General features: G+C 36.0%; 2 protein-coding genes across 4 annotated transcripts in view; one reads left to right on the plus strand and one right to left on the minus strand.

Moving 5' to 3' along the window:
- DNAJC24 (DnaJ heat shock protein family (Hsp40) member C24) overlaps window positions 1-5,148 on the plus strand; it is a 42,860-nt gene extending 37,712 nt beyond the window's left edge. The window contains exons 5-6 of one of the 2 annotated variants that reach the window (XR_008630724.1): window positions 4,192-4,292; window positions 4,685-4,823. Coding sequence is in view for 1 of the 2 variants with exons in the window: in XM_055142561.1 (XP_054998536.1) it covers window positions 4,685-4,815 (131 nt within the window). In the remaining variant the exon portion in view is untranslated. Of the gene's footprint in view, window positions 1-4,191; window positions 4,293-4,684 lie in introns of both variants that reach the window. The other variant, XM_055142561.1, reaches the window with a different exon arrangement.
- A 1,179-nt stretch (window positions 5,149-6,327) lies between these two features.
- Window positions 6,328-17,862, minus strand: part of IMMP1L (inner mitochondrial membrane peptidase subunit 1) — a 76,517-nt gene continuing 64,982 nt past the window's right edge. For both annotated transcript variants that reach the window (XM_055142559.1, XM_055142560.1), the window contains exons 6-7: window positions 6,930-7,040; window positions 6,328-6,490 (exon numbers count right to left, since the gene is read on the minus strand). In XM_055142559.1, the coding sequence (XP_054998534.1) occupies window positions 6,422-6,490; window positions 6,930-7,040 (180 nt within the window). In that variant the 3' untranslated portion in view covers window positions 6,328-6,421. The remainder of the gene's footprint in view (window positions 6,491-6,929; window positions 7,041-17,862) is intronic.

Consider the following 17,862-nt stretch of genomic DNA (forward strand, 5'->3'; position numbering starts at 1 on the left):
ATTGACTCGGAAGGGGGAAATCATGCCCATAGACCACTCAGCTTCTAAACTACCAAATTTAATCCTAGAGAATTCTTATGTGCAGTAATTTATTGGAAAACCTGAGGCTTATTTGACTGGAAATCCCAGTGGTGGTGATAACTTCATCCAAGAAAACATAAAGACCTACTGCTGTGAAAATAGGATGCACAAGTGACAATAGGTTTTTACTTTTAATTCATGAATGGAACAGAATAAAACATTTTCCAGGGAGATAGAATCAGCTTAATGTAGATAGGTAGATAAATCTGTTACCATTTTGCCAATCAGTACTTGTGTCTATGTCACCTCTTGACAAGTTTGCTTGACTAATTTATGAGTGATTCCTGATAAGTGAAAAGTTTAAAAATTGGCTTTTATAAATCCTCCTATCACTTGTATCACTTGTCTTCCTGTTGATCTTCAATTTGCTCGAGCAGGTGCCAGTAATGTTTCCATTTGTCCCTGTCACGTGCTAGTGTAGCCCAATGATAAATGGTACTACCACTATCACTACCCTCCTCAGTAACCTTTAAAAAAAAATAGTAATTTTTTAAAAAACTTTAGAATATGCATTGCTCATGGATGCACAAGGGGTTATCATGCTAAGTTATATCAGTCAAGTGGAGAGGGACAAATACAGAATGATCTTTTACAGTGGAATATAAAGAAACATGATAAGGAATAACAGTTGGCCAAACAGAATCTGAGAGTTGGACTACAGAACTGAATTTGCCAAAGGAATCAGGGTGAAGGAGGTGGAGGGATGCCAACAATGGTGGTGGATGTAATGTTGAACATTGTTGTCTGGATTTGTAACAGTACAATAAATCACGGTGCCAAAACAAAAACTGGGGGAAAAAAAAAAACAAGAATATAGACTGCTGGGCCGGAGTGAGAGAATAACCAGTAGGACATTTGCCTTCCATAGTCACGCTAGGTTTGATCCCCAGCATCCTACACAGTCCTCCAGCCCTCCAGGAGTGCCTTGAGCACAGAGTCTGGAGTAAGCCCTGAGCTCAATGGGACAACCCCCATCCCTCGCCCTCACAACACACATAAAAAAGTATGGGTTGTTGCTTCAAGCATCTTTCCGAGGAAAAAATGCACAAGTTTTCTGCTATATGTGAAAATGGCAACATATTGAAAGGTACAATATGAAATCATGTTGTCATAAATCTTTTGTCCTTAGGATTCCCTACACTGACAGGAAAGATGTAGAATAATTCCAGTTACAATCAATGAATCAGTTAAAAACAGCTATAGTAAATCTTAAAAGTATAAAATGTCCTTAGATGCTTATTTAAATTAAGGGTATTTTGTAATTGTACAAATGAAAATCCTTGTACATGAGAAAATGCTGAGCAAAAGTGGCATGCATTAATCTTGTAGGATTTAAAAGTTAGTCATGTAAGTTTTACAGTTTTGAATAATTCCTTGTGATTGGAAACAATATGGTTGGCAGATTATTAAATAAAGGGAAGCATCAACTGGGCAAGTGAAAAAAAAAAAAAGGTTCCTTAGATATCTGTTTCCAAATTACTTCAGGATGTGAATGTAGAATAGGAAAAAGTAGACCAAATCCTGTGATAAATGAAGCCAACCTCTTGATTCAAGGATAGTATAAAATGTCATATATGCTATTACCTTAAGAGACATACCTAAAGTGAGTTCATCTTTTCCCCTTTTGGTTTGCTGTAAACTTGGACATTTTATGTATTTTCATTTTAATGTACTTAAAATTATAATTTTGGAGAATTTCTGTTTGTGAAGTTATGATAGAGTAAAAGTAACAATACGTGAGCTGTTAGTGAACGCTAATATCTGGAATCATTTCTGACAACTCCACAGTAGCCTGTAGTGGCCTCCACCTCATTTACTGAGCACAAATCACCTTAGATTGTTTCTCCATGTTCACTGAAGTGGTAAAAAAAAGCCAAGAGGGAGACTTAGCTTTAGAAAACCTTTGATAAGAATATGTACATTTTTAGATAACATAAACAGTTCACTTTAAAAGTAGATTTTGCTTTGAGATTCTTTTTTTTTTCCCAATGGAGAAGGCATGTGTTGAAAAATAAAAAGCAGGATTGGCTGAATGCATTCATGTTTTCCTTTCTGTTAAAAGAAGTACATAAAAAGTAACTTTTTAATGGCTGTTTTTTCAAAAAAATCTAGAGAATCAAGATTTTCCAAGAAAATCTGGAAATATAAGAGTTTGAGCTCTTCTTCTTTTACTTTGCGTTTTTTTTTTCCTTCTTTTTCTGATATTTCACTGATTTACTGGCATTAATGAGATCTCAGTGTTAAAGAAAAAAGAAAAGGCTGAGGGCCAGGGAGGTCACTTAATAAGCTGGAGTAACATGCTTTGTACTCAGGAAAGCTCTAGGTTCCATTCCCAGAAACTCAAGCTCCTTAAGAGCACTACTGGGTTTGATCCCAAAACAGGGAAAAGAAAAAGAAGTTTGAGCTGAATGAAGATGCATGATTATACTAAGTCATGTATTTTGAGATTTGGTTCATTTAAATCTATTGGGATGAGGATGAGGCAAATGGGAAGAGGCAAAATAATGTCGTCAGTAATCACTTTTCTAGTCAATTCTCAGTGAATGGAATGACCACTAGGTCAGAGATTCTCTCAGAGTGTACATATCCACTTCAGCTTCCCAAGATGACAGATTTAATAATGTCAAGCAGGCTAAAAGTTACACCATATTGCCTCTTTGTGCATGCAGATACACACACACACACAAACACACAGACACACACAGACTCAAAATCATGTACACATACCCGATATATCTAAAACTACTACTGTGAGAGCTTGTATGTCTGAGTCAGCATTCTTAACATAGTGTGAGATCAGAACAGATAGTCAGTGTTGATGTTGATAAATACTGAAGTATAGCAGTTTTTTTTTAATCAGCATAAACTGCAAAAGTATGCGACTTAGCAAACAAATAGCTCTGTTCTGGATTTTGTTTTTTAAACTAATATTTTAGACTAGCATCATTGAGAAGAATGTAAAACATAAGAATCAACATAAGACATCAAAGAAATTTCATTTTCAAAAGTTTATTGATTCAATTCTGTTACATTACTGTTAATTATGGTTTCCTATACACAAAATTTAAATAAATTTCATATTTCCCAGCATTGTTTTGTATCCCCAATTATATGTTTTTCAAAGCTTTATTAATTGTTATTTTGTTTTGTTTTTGTTTGGGGGCCATACCTGGCAGTGCTTAGGATTTACTCAAAGCTTTGAGCTAAGGGATCGTGCCTGGCAGTTGTGGAGAACTGTTTAGAATCAAACCCAGGTCAGCCTCAGGCATGGCAAATACCCTACCTTCTGTGCTCTTTTTTCTGACCTCTTATTTTATTATATGTAGTTTTAGCCAACTGGTGTGATAGCACAGCAGGGAGGGCATTTGCCTTGCACGCAGCAGACCCAGGTTTGATTCCTCCACCCCTCTCGGAGAGACCAGCAAGCTACCGAGAGTATCTTGCCACACAGCAGAGCCTGGCAAGCTACCCGTGCCGTATTCGATATGCCAAAAACAGTAACAAGTCTCACAATGGAGGTGTTACTGGTGCCCGCTCGAGCAAATCAATGAGCAACAGGATGACAGTGACACAGTGATAGTGATGCAGTAGTTTTAGCAGTACTATTATTGTTTAATACTTGTCACACTGCACCGCACCAACCATGAGGATACCAGAATTCCTCCCCCACTATTCCAAAGATCCTCCTTGTGACCATCCTCAGATCACAGTTCTATTGACTCTATCTCAGGGTTTCTTCACTGGGGATTATGTAATTTCTTGCTTTGTTTCTTTATACTTTACATATGAGTGAGATTATGCGGTGTTTATCTTTTTTGCTTTCTGACTCATTTTCTTATTATTGACAACTGTTCCCTTTTTTGCCACAACGCATCAGCATTTATTATTTCTGGTCCTTGATACGGCCCATCTCACTGATGGGATATGATACCTCATTGTCACTTTTATTAGTATTTCCTTGATAATCAGTAATGACGAGTAAATTTTCCTACACCTGTTGGCCATTGTTAAGGAATTTGATCATATGCTCTCAACTTTGGGGAAGAGGGAAGTGGGGAGATGGGACACACTTGGTGGTGCTCAGGGCTAACTCCTGGCTTATGTGCTCAGGAGTCCCTCCTGGCAGTGCTTGGAGGACCAGATGCAGTACCAGGGATTGAACCGGGATCTGCCACATCTAAGACTAGTGCCTGAACGGCTGTACCATCTCGGTAAAACCTCTCTCTCCAATATTTGATGGGGTTGTTTGCTGTTTTTATTGTTGAGTTTGGAGAATGCTTTATATATCTGATATTAGCCTAGTCTGATGTGTGATATTTGCATATCCCAATCAGTGGGGCACTTTAATGTTAGAACTCATTTCATTCTCAGTACATAAGATTGTTAGTTTGATGTATTTCCATCTATTTCTGCTTTTGATTTACAACTTAAATCCATCTCCCTAAGTTTTGAAACACTGCCCCTATGTAAGAAAATTTTTCATTTAAATAGATCTGATATTTACAAAGCTTCTTAATTTTATAATTTCTGTGGAATAAACTACATTTCTAAAAAAGGTATTAACAAAATCAAAAATGTTTGACACACTTTTTTTCCTTTGCAGATGATCAGTCTTTCTCTCTGAGTTGCCGATGTGGTGGAACATACAGTATTTCCAAAGATGAAGCAGAAGTTGCTACCCTGATTTCTTGTGATACATGTTCACTTAACATAGAATTACTTCATTATAGCTGAAATTGTCACTAAATGGAACCCTTTAAAAATAATTCAGACATGGTAAGAGAGAGTCCATTTCAAGCAAATTATTAAACTAGGGTGGGGCAAGGGGGTGTGGAAGGACTCTTTTTTTTTTGAAGGACTCTTCTTTATCAGCTATTTTACAGAGAAAAAAATGGTTGCTAAACATAGGCCCATCTCAAATGAATAAAAAGTTCATTATTTCTGTTAATTTATTTTTACAAATTTCCTCAAAAAAAACTCTGAATTAAATAGTTAATTCCCAGCTATTTATTCTTCTCTTTGATATAATGTATTTTTTAAAAAATAAATAAATCAAATAAGCATGTTCTTCTGAGTCATATTTATATTTTTTGTTAATATTTTTTATTTGGGGGACACACTCTGAGGGGTTTACTCCAGAGTCTGCACACAGGAATCACCTCTGGCCATACTCAACATACCTGGGTATGTTGCCAGGGATTAAAATTAGGTCAGCCACATGTAAGGCAAATTCCCTATCCACTATATTATCTCTCTGGTCTCCTTTATTATTAATTACTAATGTCATTTTTCTTTTAGGTGCTAAGCTACAGGCCTTCTGTACACCTATGTCTAATAAAACCAAACTGTAATACTGTGCCTAGTTCTTGCATAGTAAAGGGCATATATGGATAGTAATGGGACTATTTCAATTAATAATAAAGACGACAAAGTGACAAATATAGAAAGAATAATTTTGGAATTAGAAGATGACTCTAATCCTCACTCTGTACTTCTACATAGGGTTTTAGTGAACAATGTAAGCTCATGGACACTGCCTCCTTCCACTTTTAATTGATTTAAAAAATGACAATTAAGAAGATTAATTCGAAATTGGCACATTATGTTTTGTTTCAGAGTACTGAGAATATTAATCCCTATATTCATAAGGACCTGTTGCATTCCTCTTATGATGAAATTAATACATATTTAAAGATTACAGTTTTTATTTTTCATATAGTATTTATGTACAGTATAAGTCAGAACTCACTTAAATAACTTTCCAGGGATCTTTTAGGGAATTTCTGAAGTTCCTTTACCATCAAAGTGAATAAGATGAGCATGTGATTTATGATTTAGCAACATTGTTTTATTGAATAATTTGTTGAATTAGGTTTTAAAAATGTAATCTGTTTTCTTTTCAATGTAGTAGTCAGGATTCAAGTACTACTCTGACTTGAGTCTTGCATGTTCAGGTAGATTACTCCCATTTTATCTATGAAACTGAAACTTAAAAGTATCAGGGACCTCATATCTCTTCATCCTCAGCAATGAAAAACAATTTACCAAATGCTTTCTTTTCAGCAGGTCGACTTTAGCGGGGAGAAACTCCAAATCAATAATAGTGAATTTTTTGTTGAAATATTGAATGTAATCAAAGTAAAGTGAAAGTGAAATTTACCAGTTACACATGCGGGGTGGGGGGCTGGGGAGGTGGGGGGAAAGGGGGAGGTATACCATAAAAAAAATTAAAAAATCAAAAATAACTAAAACTGAATAGCAAATAGTTTATTAGTACATGGTTTTGTGGCAATAATAAATTCACTTGAACAGGATATAATAATAATACAAAAAATGCTCGCTAATCATCAGAAAATCGATGGCCATTAGGGCTGTCACGTAGAAATCCAAAATCATTCAGAGGCCAAATCTGTGGAATGAAAATGTGATTGAATATAAGTAATGCTTATTTAATCATATTCTTCATTCGTTCTTCCTTCTGTGTCAAGATAATTAAGCACCTTCTCCTTACTCTATAGTAGTAGTCTCTCTCCTTACTCTTCAGTAATAGTCTTCCTACATGAAAATAATGCTTTAGATAGCAAATCTGTATATAAGATTCAATTGAAAGACATAACTAGAATAGTTTGTACTTAATAGTATTCAAGCAAATAATTATTCTCAATTATCCAGCCCACTGAGGTAAGATGTAATTAATGTTGATAGCTATGCTGGCTAACAAGTCCATAAACACAGTCATTGAAATTTTTAAACCCACCAATACCTCAAAGATGTTAAAGTTCATTTTGAAAGAAACTAGATTTTTTCCTAATTCATAGAGACCTATATTTTTAAGTAGAAAATGATACCTTAAAAAAGATCCGTCCTCTTATTAATCCATAGGGAATAGGTCCATAGTACCTTGAATCTGTAGAATTTTGTAGATTATCACCTTCTAACCATACATGACCTCTTGGCACCTAGAATTAGAGGTGGGGGGGAAGCATGTCTTTTGGAGGCAGGAAGAAATGTCCTTACATACGCTCTTTCATAAAAAGGATGACTTACAATAAATTTTTATTCATAAAATAACTTTTAGAAAATATTTACACGTAATACTGAAATTTCAACCTGTTAAACAACCTTTTGCTTTCTTGCCACATGGTTCCCAAACAATTTGTTACACAAACCTCCCCCCACCTAACCCTCCCCCCAACCTCCACTGAGGTTATAAGAGATAAAAACATTGTGACAGGGTCATTAATTTAATAGACTTCAAGATAGATTGTTGGGAATCTACTAAAATGGGCCCTCCTGTCTCAACAGCAACATAAGCAGAGCAGCCACCCACTCACCAATATCCTGGGGCCAGTACCAAGGCCAGACCTATTAGAATGCTCATGATGAACTAAATGGTAATTGATTGTGACATCAATTACAAATAATCTCATCATTTTATTCAAGTGGGCTTGTCAGAATTCTAATTAAGATCCCCGTTATGCCTTTGTGCAGACCATCTTTAATGCATTATACTTCAATAATGACCATCAAGAACTAGGAGGACCTATTATAAAATCATCACTTGTAAAATTAATGATGCTGACCTTCTCTATAGAAGACCCCAGCTCCTATATGTCCATATGGATTCTCTGCTAAATAACTAAGTTTAAGTTTAGAACATAGCAGATTGCTCAGGAAAAAAAAAAAAACATCATTTGGAACATTTGCCCATTAATATCTACCCCATAGCAATTTTAGCATCTAATCAATCTCTAAAAATAACATATCAAAAGTTATTTGTGTTTTTACACAATAATGTTGATTACTGAATAAGCAAAAATAATGTACCGGAAACAAATTTATTTTTACTATTCTTTGGATAGATTTTTACTTGAGAACCTTACATAAAGAAATATATTTTGTTGAGTTTATTTTTGTTCTGTTCTTGGTCTTGGGACAACACCTGGCAGTGCTAGGGTTTATTCCTGGTTGGGTGCTCAGGGCTCACTCCCGGGATGCTCAGGAGACCGTATGTGGTGCTGGGAGCCAAACTGAGAACAGCATTGTGCAAGATAAATGCCTTTAATCTTGTACTGTCTCTTTGGCCCTTTCTGTTGGTTTTAAAATGTGGCACATTAAAAAAAAACAAAAAAAAAAACAACGACAGAAATTCTTTTAAAGACTACTTTTAGGGTAGTTATAGGTTCAAGGACAGTTCAAATATTTCCCAACTATTCCCTTCCCCCCCACCCCCTGCACCCTTCCCCCCGATACTGACATCCTCCAAAATGTTATAGTCATTCCCTTTGAAAACATCCTCATTGCCCAAAGTCCACAGTTACCTTCTAGTTCACTCTCAGTATGATACACCCTATGGGTGTAAACAAAGTATAATGACATGTATTCATCATCAGAGTAGTATACAAGGTACTTTCAGTGTCCTACTAAATCTTGAGTTGCAAATTTTCACCTATTTTAGAAAAATTTTACAAGCATGTAAAACTAAGCACTTTATATCAGATTATACAACTTTAGAATATATCATAAAAAATTATTTGTCGATGGGGCCGGAGCGATAGCATAGCAGGGAGGGCGTTTGCCTTGCATGTGGCTGACGGGTTCGATCCCCAGCATCCCATATAGGTCCCCCAAGCACCATCAGAAGTGATTCCTGAGTGCAGAACCAGGAATAACTCCTGAGCATTGCCGGGCGTGACCCAAAAAGAAAATAAATTAAAATAAATATAAACAAAATTATTTGTCAAAAGCCTTCAGGTTGGTCATTTTCTTCTAGTATATGTATACACATTAGATATGAGTAGAGAAAGAGCACAAGTCTCCTGAATTTATTTTTTGTTTTTAATATTTAAAACTTTATTTAAACATCGTTATTTGCAAAGCTGTTCATAGTACAGTTGTTTCAAGTATTCAGTGTTCCAATATCAATCCCACCACCAGTGTGAGTTTCCCTCCACCAATGTCCCCAATTTTTCAGTCATCGGATAAGTCTGCCCCCTTAACATACACAAAATAATCTACTTTACATTACTTGTTACAGCAAATTCCCACAACAGCGTTACTAAAATCATTGTCTGAGGAAACTGAGAGAGTAGGTGCTAGCTGAGCTTTCTGTTACTGTTTTTGCTCATTGAGCTTAGTAGGCATCTACACAACTTTCATCTAATTTGATAAGACAGATATTTTAAAACATAATTTTAAGTATTATTATTGTAATGCAATTTTATTAAGCATAATTCAATACTATCTATTTTGCTGAACTGTTTACTAATAATTATAATATTATTTGGAAGACATATTTTTAAACATTTAAAACCTATTGGGAAATTTGGGGTATTGTTTTGGGCCACACTTGGCAGTGCTCAGGGGTTACTACTAGGAGTAAGGCTTGAGTGCAGTAATCCCTGAGCATTGACGGGTGTGGCCCCAAAACCAAACCAAAACTTGCAAAGGTGCCAGGGTTTCGAGGGTGAGCGGGCTGTGGGGAATGAGTCCTGGAATATCCGAGGAGCTACCGTGTGGCCCCTCATCTATATGGCTCACATAAAGCTTTTCTGTAGCCCCTTATCTATAAGGCTCACATAAAGTTTTTCTTCTATTTTGGGTTTGGGACCCAGACCCAGCGTGCTGGGGGTTACTCATGGTCTGGTAATTGGGGGTCTCTTCCTGCCAGGGGACCACAGAGACCAGAAGTCAAACTCGGGACTCTCACTACCTGGGCAAAGTTTCCCTAAGTTGTTCTTTTTCTTTTTCTTTCTTTTATTTCTTTTATTGAGTCACCATGTGGAAAATAACAATGCTTTCAGGCTTAAGTTTCAGTTATACAATGCTGAAACAACCATCCCTTCACCAGTGCACATATTCCACCACCAAAAAAAAAAACCCAGTAAACCTCCCATTCCCCCCACCCCCACCCCCCCACCTCCATCTGTGTGACTGATAAATTTCACTTTACTCTCTTTACTTTGGTTACATTCAATATTTCAACAAAAAACTCACTATTATCGTTAGGAGTTCCCCACTAGAGTCAGACCTGCTGTGAAGAGATACGAGGTTTTGGATTTCTGTATTTTAGCAACTAAGTCCAGGGAAATTTCTTCCAGAAATTGGGTCACTGCAAGCTTGTATCTCTCATTAGTGGTATCAAAAGTAGTTTAGCTGGCCTCTGGAATCATGCTCGTGCAGCTTCGGAGAGGCCACACACATGCGGCCCCCGGGATCATATCTCGGCCTCCTGAATTTATTTTTGATAATTATTATTTTCTTTTTGATAATTTATTAGTTATTTTAATGCTGCCCAGGTCCAATTCATCTTTCTATTGTTTCATGCATTTTTTATTCATCCCCAAGTCATGAAAATATATCCTAAATTTATAATACATGTCCTGAAATTTTGATCTGTATTTAGATTAGATAATACACAGTGAAAGAAAATTTGTAGTATGTACTTTTTTGTTCACATCTTCCTCTTATTTTAGAAAACATGATTTTAAAATATTTATCTGCTACTTTGTGAAACGTCCTTTAGCATTTCTTATAGGACTGCTGTCAATAAATTCTACTTTTGTTTGAAACTACATTTTTTTAAGTTGAATCTGTGAGATACAGTTACAAAACTTTCATGTTTGAGTTTCAGTCATATAATGATCGAACACTCATCCCTCTACCGGTACACATTTTCCACCAGTGCCCCCAATACCCACCCCCCATCACATCCCTCCCTCCCCTGCCTCTATGGAAATTTCCCCCATACTTTTTATTTTGGGGCATTATGGTTTGCACCATAGATACTGAGGGGCCCTCACATTTGGCCCTTTATATATTTTCATCACATATCTCCCATCCCAAACTATTCCTCCAACCACCACTGACTTAGTGATCCCTTCTATATTCCAGCTGCTTTATCCCCCAGCTCATGAGGCAGGCTGCCAGCCATGGAGCAATATTCCTGGCCCTGTCTCTACTGTACTTGGATGCCAGTCTCATTATTATGTTATTTGAAAATATCTTTCATTTTACTTTTATTTTTTGTAAGTTTCACTACAGAATTCTAGATTAACTGCATTTCTCTTTTCCTCCAAACACAATGGTTTCATTTTTGCCTTTTTAGTTTGGTTTGGTTTTTGGCTTTTGGGCTATACTAGCTGTGCTCAGGGTTTACTCCTGGCTTTCTGTTCAATGATTACTCCTGGCAGTGCTCGAGATTGAACTTGGGTAGGCTGCATGGAAGGCCACGTACCTTGCATTTGTGAAATGCTTTTTTCCCAGCTTGACTTTATTTATATTAATTCAGGAAAATCCACTGTGTGATTTTTTTTTTAAACTGAACATAAAAGTAACACTTTCTTTTCCATCCATTGGTCTAACTTTCCATAGTATTTATGAAAATCTATTTAATATGTATCTGAATTTTCCATGGGTTACTGGGGTCATCTAGTCTCCCCCCATAGATACTTGCCTCTCTTCACTTCCCATAATTTCCATTCCTGTGTCTTCAAATTCACTAGTCTTTTCTTTGTAGCTCGAAATGTAATTTGAAGATTGCACAATGTTGGTTTTTTTTTTTGCTGTTCTTGGAATTTTGACTTTTTATACTTACTGACTCTTTTCTCATTATGTTCATCCTCTAGTCCTAGTGCGAAGTGACCCCACTTAGGATCGCATAATTTTTCTAAAATGATTTTTAAGTGATATTCTTTATTATTAATAAATGTTTGATTTTTATTCCTATTTTGTACACCTATAAATCCAGGGTTATGTAAAATAGTTTTTGAGCAAAAAAGAGCAAGAAAGTGGGAAAAGTTTAAATTAGCCCATTCTACATCAATTTTTAATGAGGGGAGAAGGAAATGTTGGGGTCACACCTGGTAGCACTTGACAACTACTCCCTCCTCAGTGCTCAGGGGGCTGACCTGGGCCTTCCACAAGCAAAGCAAGCACTTATACCTTTGCACTGTCTCTCCAGCCTTAGAGCAGTAGTTTTGAACCACAGGTTCAAAGACCATTGTCTGCAGAATTTCCTGCCAGAGAAAAAGCTGTTCTCACTTAACAATGGTTTCCCACCATCAGTGTGCAGACAGGGCTACTCTACAACCTTGAAAATATCTAGGACTTGTGTTTAAAAGCACCGGTCCTAGCTGCTTTTCATCCTTGTTTCTGAATCTATTTGATATTTCCTTCTGCAAGAGGCTCCCATTATCTATTTTTTCATCTTTCCCACAGTGTTAACTGTTGAGGAGGTGAGTCTTGCAGGAGGCAGTTAATTTAGGTGTGGGTCTGTTTATTCCTGTTAAGTCTTGGTTTGAAGCTTGTTAGTTTGGGTCTATCTTACACTGAAGGTTATGTTACCCTCTGTGAGGCAAAAGATTCCAGAGGGGGGATGGGGGGGGAAGAGAGAGAGAGAGAGAGAGAGAGAGAGAGAGAGAGAGAGAGATTCCAGAGGGGGGATGGGGGGGAAGAGAGAGAGAGAGAGAGAGAGAGAGAGAGAGAGAGAGAGAGAGAGACTGCCATAGAGGTGGGGGCCTGGAAACGTAGGGGAGTGGTGAACAGAAACTAGGGACATTGGTGGTGGGAAATGTGCACTGGTTGAGGGATGGGTGCTGGAACATGACTGAAACCCAATCATGAATAGTTTTGTGATGGTCTATCTCATGGTGATTCAACAAAATGAGAGAATTGCTATACAGATTTCTGAAGATCTCTCTGAAGGTCTGTTCTCCCTAGTAATTCGATTCATAAATACCAACCACTTAAACTTTCCTTAAGACCACCAGGCTATGTTGGAATTTTCCTCCTTGTATCTTCTGAAACTTGCATTAAGGCAGAAGTTTGAGCACATTCAGGGTTTGCCTTGTTTCCCTTCTCAGGGATGTGCTATACAATATCTAAAAGCAGTTCTTTCATATATTCTCTCCAATTTTCTAGTTTTGTGTGTGTGTGGGGGGAGTAGGAAGGCTAGTTCAGCACCAGTTATTCTATTGTTGCCAAAAGAAAATATTCAAATCTTCTACCTTACAGAATATTACGTTTTCAGCATCCATCGTAACAATACAAAAAAAAAAAACAATTTGTTGAGAATCAAAAAATTTTTATATAAGAAAATGTGCCCTTGGCATTTCACCTTGTATTCCCTAAATATTTTTTTCCTTTCCCTATCAAAACTTTTAGAAAAGGTTTACCAAATTCAGCATACAATTATGAATTCACTTCTTTCACTTACTGTGGTACTGCATTTTACCTCAAAAGTGATAATAGTATAAATTCTATATTAATAATCTTAACAGATAAAATGATACCCTAAAATATATATTTAAAACTTTTACACCAGTTTTCCTAAAGTAGTATCCTACTTTTATACATTTATAGTAAATTGTGTTATAAATGATAATCTTTAGAAATCCTTAATTCTATTGTTTATTATACCCTTATAACCAAATTTTCACAAGTTTTATTCCTTTTTATTCTTTAGTAAGTCTACCATGTCAACCATTGTGACTACTCTAGGAATGTATGTTTATAATGAAGCTCATTTTTTTTACTTCTGTTGAAATGTGAATTTTCCCCTGGTCTCATTACAGCAAATTTTAAGGATAAATTTTAAAGTTCTAAATGAACCTTAAATCATTCTTGTTTTTCTTTTCTACGTCACAGGTTTACTTCCTGAGCTAAGATAAAACCTAATCTCAGGGTTGGACAAAAGCTTCAAGCCTCTAGTTCTCAGCTATACTGATTGAGATCTAGTTAAGTGCCTCCTTTATAGTACAAGCAACAAATGTAATTGCCTCATGGCCTGCGGGTGTCCATTTAACAAAAGAGGCTTTTGTCAACCAGCCCACAGGTGTTACCTTGCTTGATTCAAGTGAAATCTGATGAAAAGAGTCCACAATATCAAATAACACAGTTACTAAACTGTAATAAAACTCATTTATTTAAGCTAAAGTTAAGCCTGAATTAAGAAAATTTCTGATGAGTAAGATATCTGTATATCTTGTCCTTTTGAATGTTTAAAAACCCAGAAAATTCTTAACATTGATTTTAATTAACCCTTTATTCTCCATGTATTTACAAACAACAAAGGTAGAGTATGCATTGGCCTTATGACTTAACATGCCTTTTTTCAGGGCTCTTCTAAAATAACTGAGGATGAAAATGACTGAGTGTTAAACAAAAAATAAAGAGTCAGAGTTCTTGGAATCTTTTGAAAGCTATTTTTTTTCTCCTTTTCTGCATTATATAGGAAAAGAAGAGACATGAACGTTTTATATAGGCGATCAGATAAAACATTTCTTCTTGGCAAAAACAAATGGGAGTGACATACTAATAACACTCCATTTTTCGCATATACTTTATTTTTGGGAAGTAAAATATCTTATTTAAGGAAGTTGGAGCAGAGAAGGAAACCCCTCAAGTAAAAGAAAGGAATTGCCACCCCAAGTTGGGATTCTAGCAAGTCCAAAGTGGAATTTACTTCACATACATTTTACACATTTTGTTTTGATATAGCAAATATGTTCAATAGGGATGATAAGTGAAAAATATAAAATGCATAACTTCCCTGCACTGCAAAAACACTCATGATGTATGTACATTCTTAACATGTCATTTCAGTCTAGCAGTCAATACATGTATAACTGCTTTTATGTTACTATCTTCTAGATAAGCAGTATCAAGTTTAACTAGTCATAATTTGTGCTACTGAGTATGTGACTCATGCGTATTCTGCTTGATCATGACTTATACAATCAAAATAGAGCAGTGTACACAAACTACAACTGAGAATTTCTGATAAAATAATTTACTAATTATATACTTCTAACAACTTCATAAAACCCAGTATCTGATTGTGCGACAGAAAAAGTAGGAATACTATAGGTAAATGAGTTGGGGTTCACCTTCCTATAATACCAATGAAAGTAATAAGCAAAGACATATGTCCAAAAGTGAAGCATTAAGTCCCCAAAGAAACAATTAAGCAGCAGTGCTTTTAAGAACATAAAACTGAGCAAACACTGTTAATTTTTAATTTTTTTTAAGTGGGCGTTGTTTTAAGTGTCAGTTATGGGTACCTCTGAAAATAAAACTCATGCCATTAGTTTCATTAATATTCTTTTTTTTAAATCATTTTCTATTACACTGATATTCTGGATTGGAGTGATAGCACAGCGGACAGGGCATTTGCCTTGCATACAGCCGACCCGGGTTCATTCCTCCATCCCTCCTGGAGAGCCTGGCAAGCTATGGAGAGTATCCTGCCCACACGACAGAGCCTGGCAAGCTACCCGGGGCATATTGGATATGCCAAAAACAGTAACAACAGGTCTCACAATGGAGACATTACTGGTGCCCATTCAAGCAAATCAATGAACAACGGGTCGACAGTGCTACAGTGCTACACTGATATTCTAGTCAGAACTTCCAGCCATATTTGTTTAGCTAATTCAGGCAAATAAGTATCTGGAGTCCTAGTGAAGGATTTCCCATGTTAACCTACTATTTTCAGTGAGTACTTTACATTATCCAGTTCTGCTGCCTTCCCCAACACATACCACCATTTAAATTCTAACTTGTTACCATTTAAATTCTGACTTAATTCAAATCATCTCTGAGTAGGAACTGTGACTGTTGTGTCCTACTTATCTGCAGTACTAAGGTAGGTACTTAGTTTACTATTACCAAAGAGAAATATACAGTACAGCCCTCAGAATGAGTGTAAGAGAACGAGGGAAAAAAGAGTGATAGTGTTTTTTTACTAATAGATTCTCTTTCATTATTGGACATCTCTCTGCTTTGACTAGGTTTGGACTTTACTCTAAAACTTGACTTGGTCATTCTCATAGCTAGATGCAAGTTAAACTCCAGCTTTTCCCTAAAGATTCAGTGCCTCCACCTATCTTAAAGAGAAATCTCTGATAGATTATTATGGTAGTTCAAGACTTGGTCGCCAGAGTCATAGCCCTGCATTCAAAATGTAGCTCTGCCATTTACTAGTGGTTAAGCATTTTGTACAGATTATTTAAACCATATCTATAAACTGGGCTTAATAAATGTCTAACAAATATTCTCAGAGAACCACACGAAGATTCTGGTATCTAGTAAGTACTCACCAAGTATTACTAAATAACATTTCTCCTCTCAGTTCTGGGGTCACACCCAGCTGTGTGTGGGGATTACTCCTGGCTCTGTGTTGAGGGATCATTCCTTGCTGTGCTGGGTACCATACACAGTGCCAGGGATTGAACTTGAGTAGGCCACATGCAGAGCAAGAACTTAATCCACTGTACTACCTCTCCAGCCAATTATATTAGTCTTTGCTATGAGCAGTTGCCATATATGCTGAAAGAAAAGATACTTGCTGGATGGACTATATGTGTTTGTTTCTTAGGAAGTTCTAAATTGTCCTTTCTGTGCTTTACAAATTTACTTTTGTCGTTCTTGGTTTTCTTTTATATTGTATTCAATAATACAGTTCTGCTGCCATCCAAGACTGAATTTAATGCAGTATAATTAAAAATGTACCAGTTGTAACTAACATCATAATATTTGTACTGATTTAGTGATTATTCACTTAAGACCAAGACATCTAAAAACAGCAAAAGATAGCACTTTTAATTTTTAAGTGGGCGTGCTGATCAAGCGATATTTAGTAAATATCAAATTCCTAGGCTCTTTTTAGGAAGCAGTAACTTCACAACACCATCTATCAGCTAGCTAGCCAGAAGATGGAGAAATAAAAGAACTGAGACTGAAGCCTATTAATAAGCCTTTCTACTTTAGCCATATAATTCTAGCATCCTAATCCTCTAGATTTTTCCTCCTAGGACAATGGATTATTTTACTCTCTTACTTTTTTTGTTCTATTAATAAAACAAGGCTACCTGACCTGTTTTTGGATTAATACTCAAAGCAAACATGTGATGCTATCATTTCAGTTTATTTCCTCTTTTTTTTTTGAAAGTATAATGAATTAAAAGCATGTATGTACCACTTAGCTACATACTTTACCCACAAGTCACTTTTATTTATTTTGGTTTGGGGACCATATCCAGCAGTACTCAGGAGTTACTCTTGGTTCTGCACTCAAAGATCACTTCTGGTGGGATTCAGGGAACCATATGGGATGCTGGGTATGGAACTAGAGTCAGCCAAGTGCAAGGCAAACAACCTATCCATTGTATTTGGCCCCAATATTTATTTTTTTAATGATGTTCATTGAACTCACACATTGGCTTACAAGACTGTAGATGCGCATGTGTTTTAGGGGTACAGTGGTATCATGCCCACTATAACTTTCATTTTAATGTAGCATACTACAGTATATGTATATATGTATGTATTTTCTGGATCTCATAATGCCAAAAGATGAACCTGACTTAACATGGGTATTTCTAAGTAACATAAAATTGTAGTAAGCATGCAATGATGTCTTTTCTCATGTTCTCAGAAAGAGTCTAAATATACAGCAAATCAGATATACACTGTACAAAATATGTAGTAAGGTGTTTTAACCAAAATTTTTACCCTCAGATTTTTAATTTCTTTCTATAGATGAATCTCTGTAGTTTTTCCTAATTTCCTCTGGCATACAGAGATTGAATAGAAAGCTGTTTTACATCTGAAATGATATTTTTAAAAAATCACAGGTTAAAAAAATCTATCTTCCTGAAAGGATTAAAATTAAATATATAGATATTTTGTGTTTGATATTACTAATGCCATCTTTTGAAAAATAAAATCTGTATGTTGTGTATTTTACTTAGACACACCAGTTTTATTCATAAGAACTAA

The sequence above is a fragment of the Sorex araneus genome, chromosome 6, assembly GCF_027595985.1.
Source record: "Sorex araneus isolate mSorAra2 chromosome 6, mSorAra2.pri, whole genome shotgun sequence".
Classification (NCBI taxonomy): domain Eukaryota; kingdom Metazoa; phylum Chordata; class Mammalia; order Eulipotyphla; family Soricidae; genus Sorex; species Sorex araneus.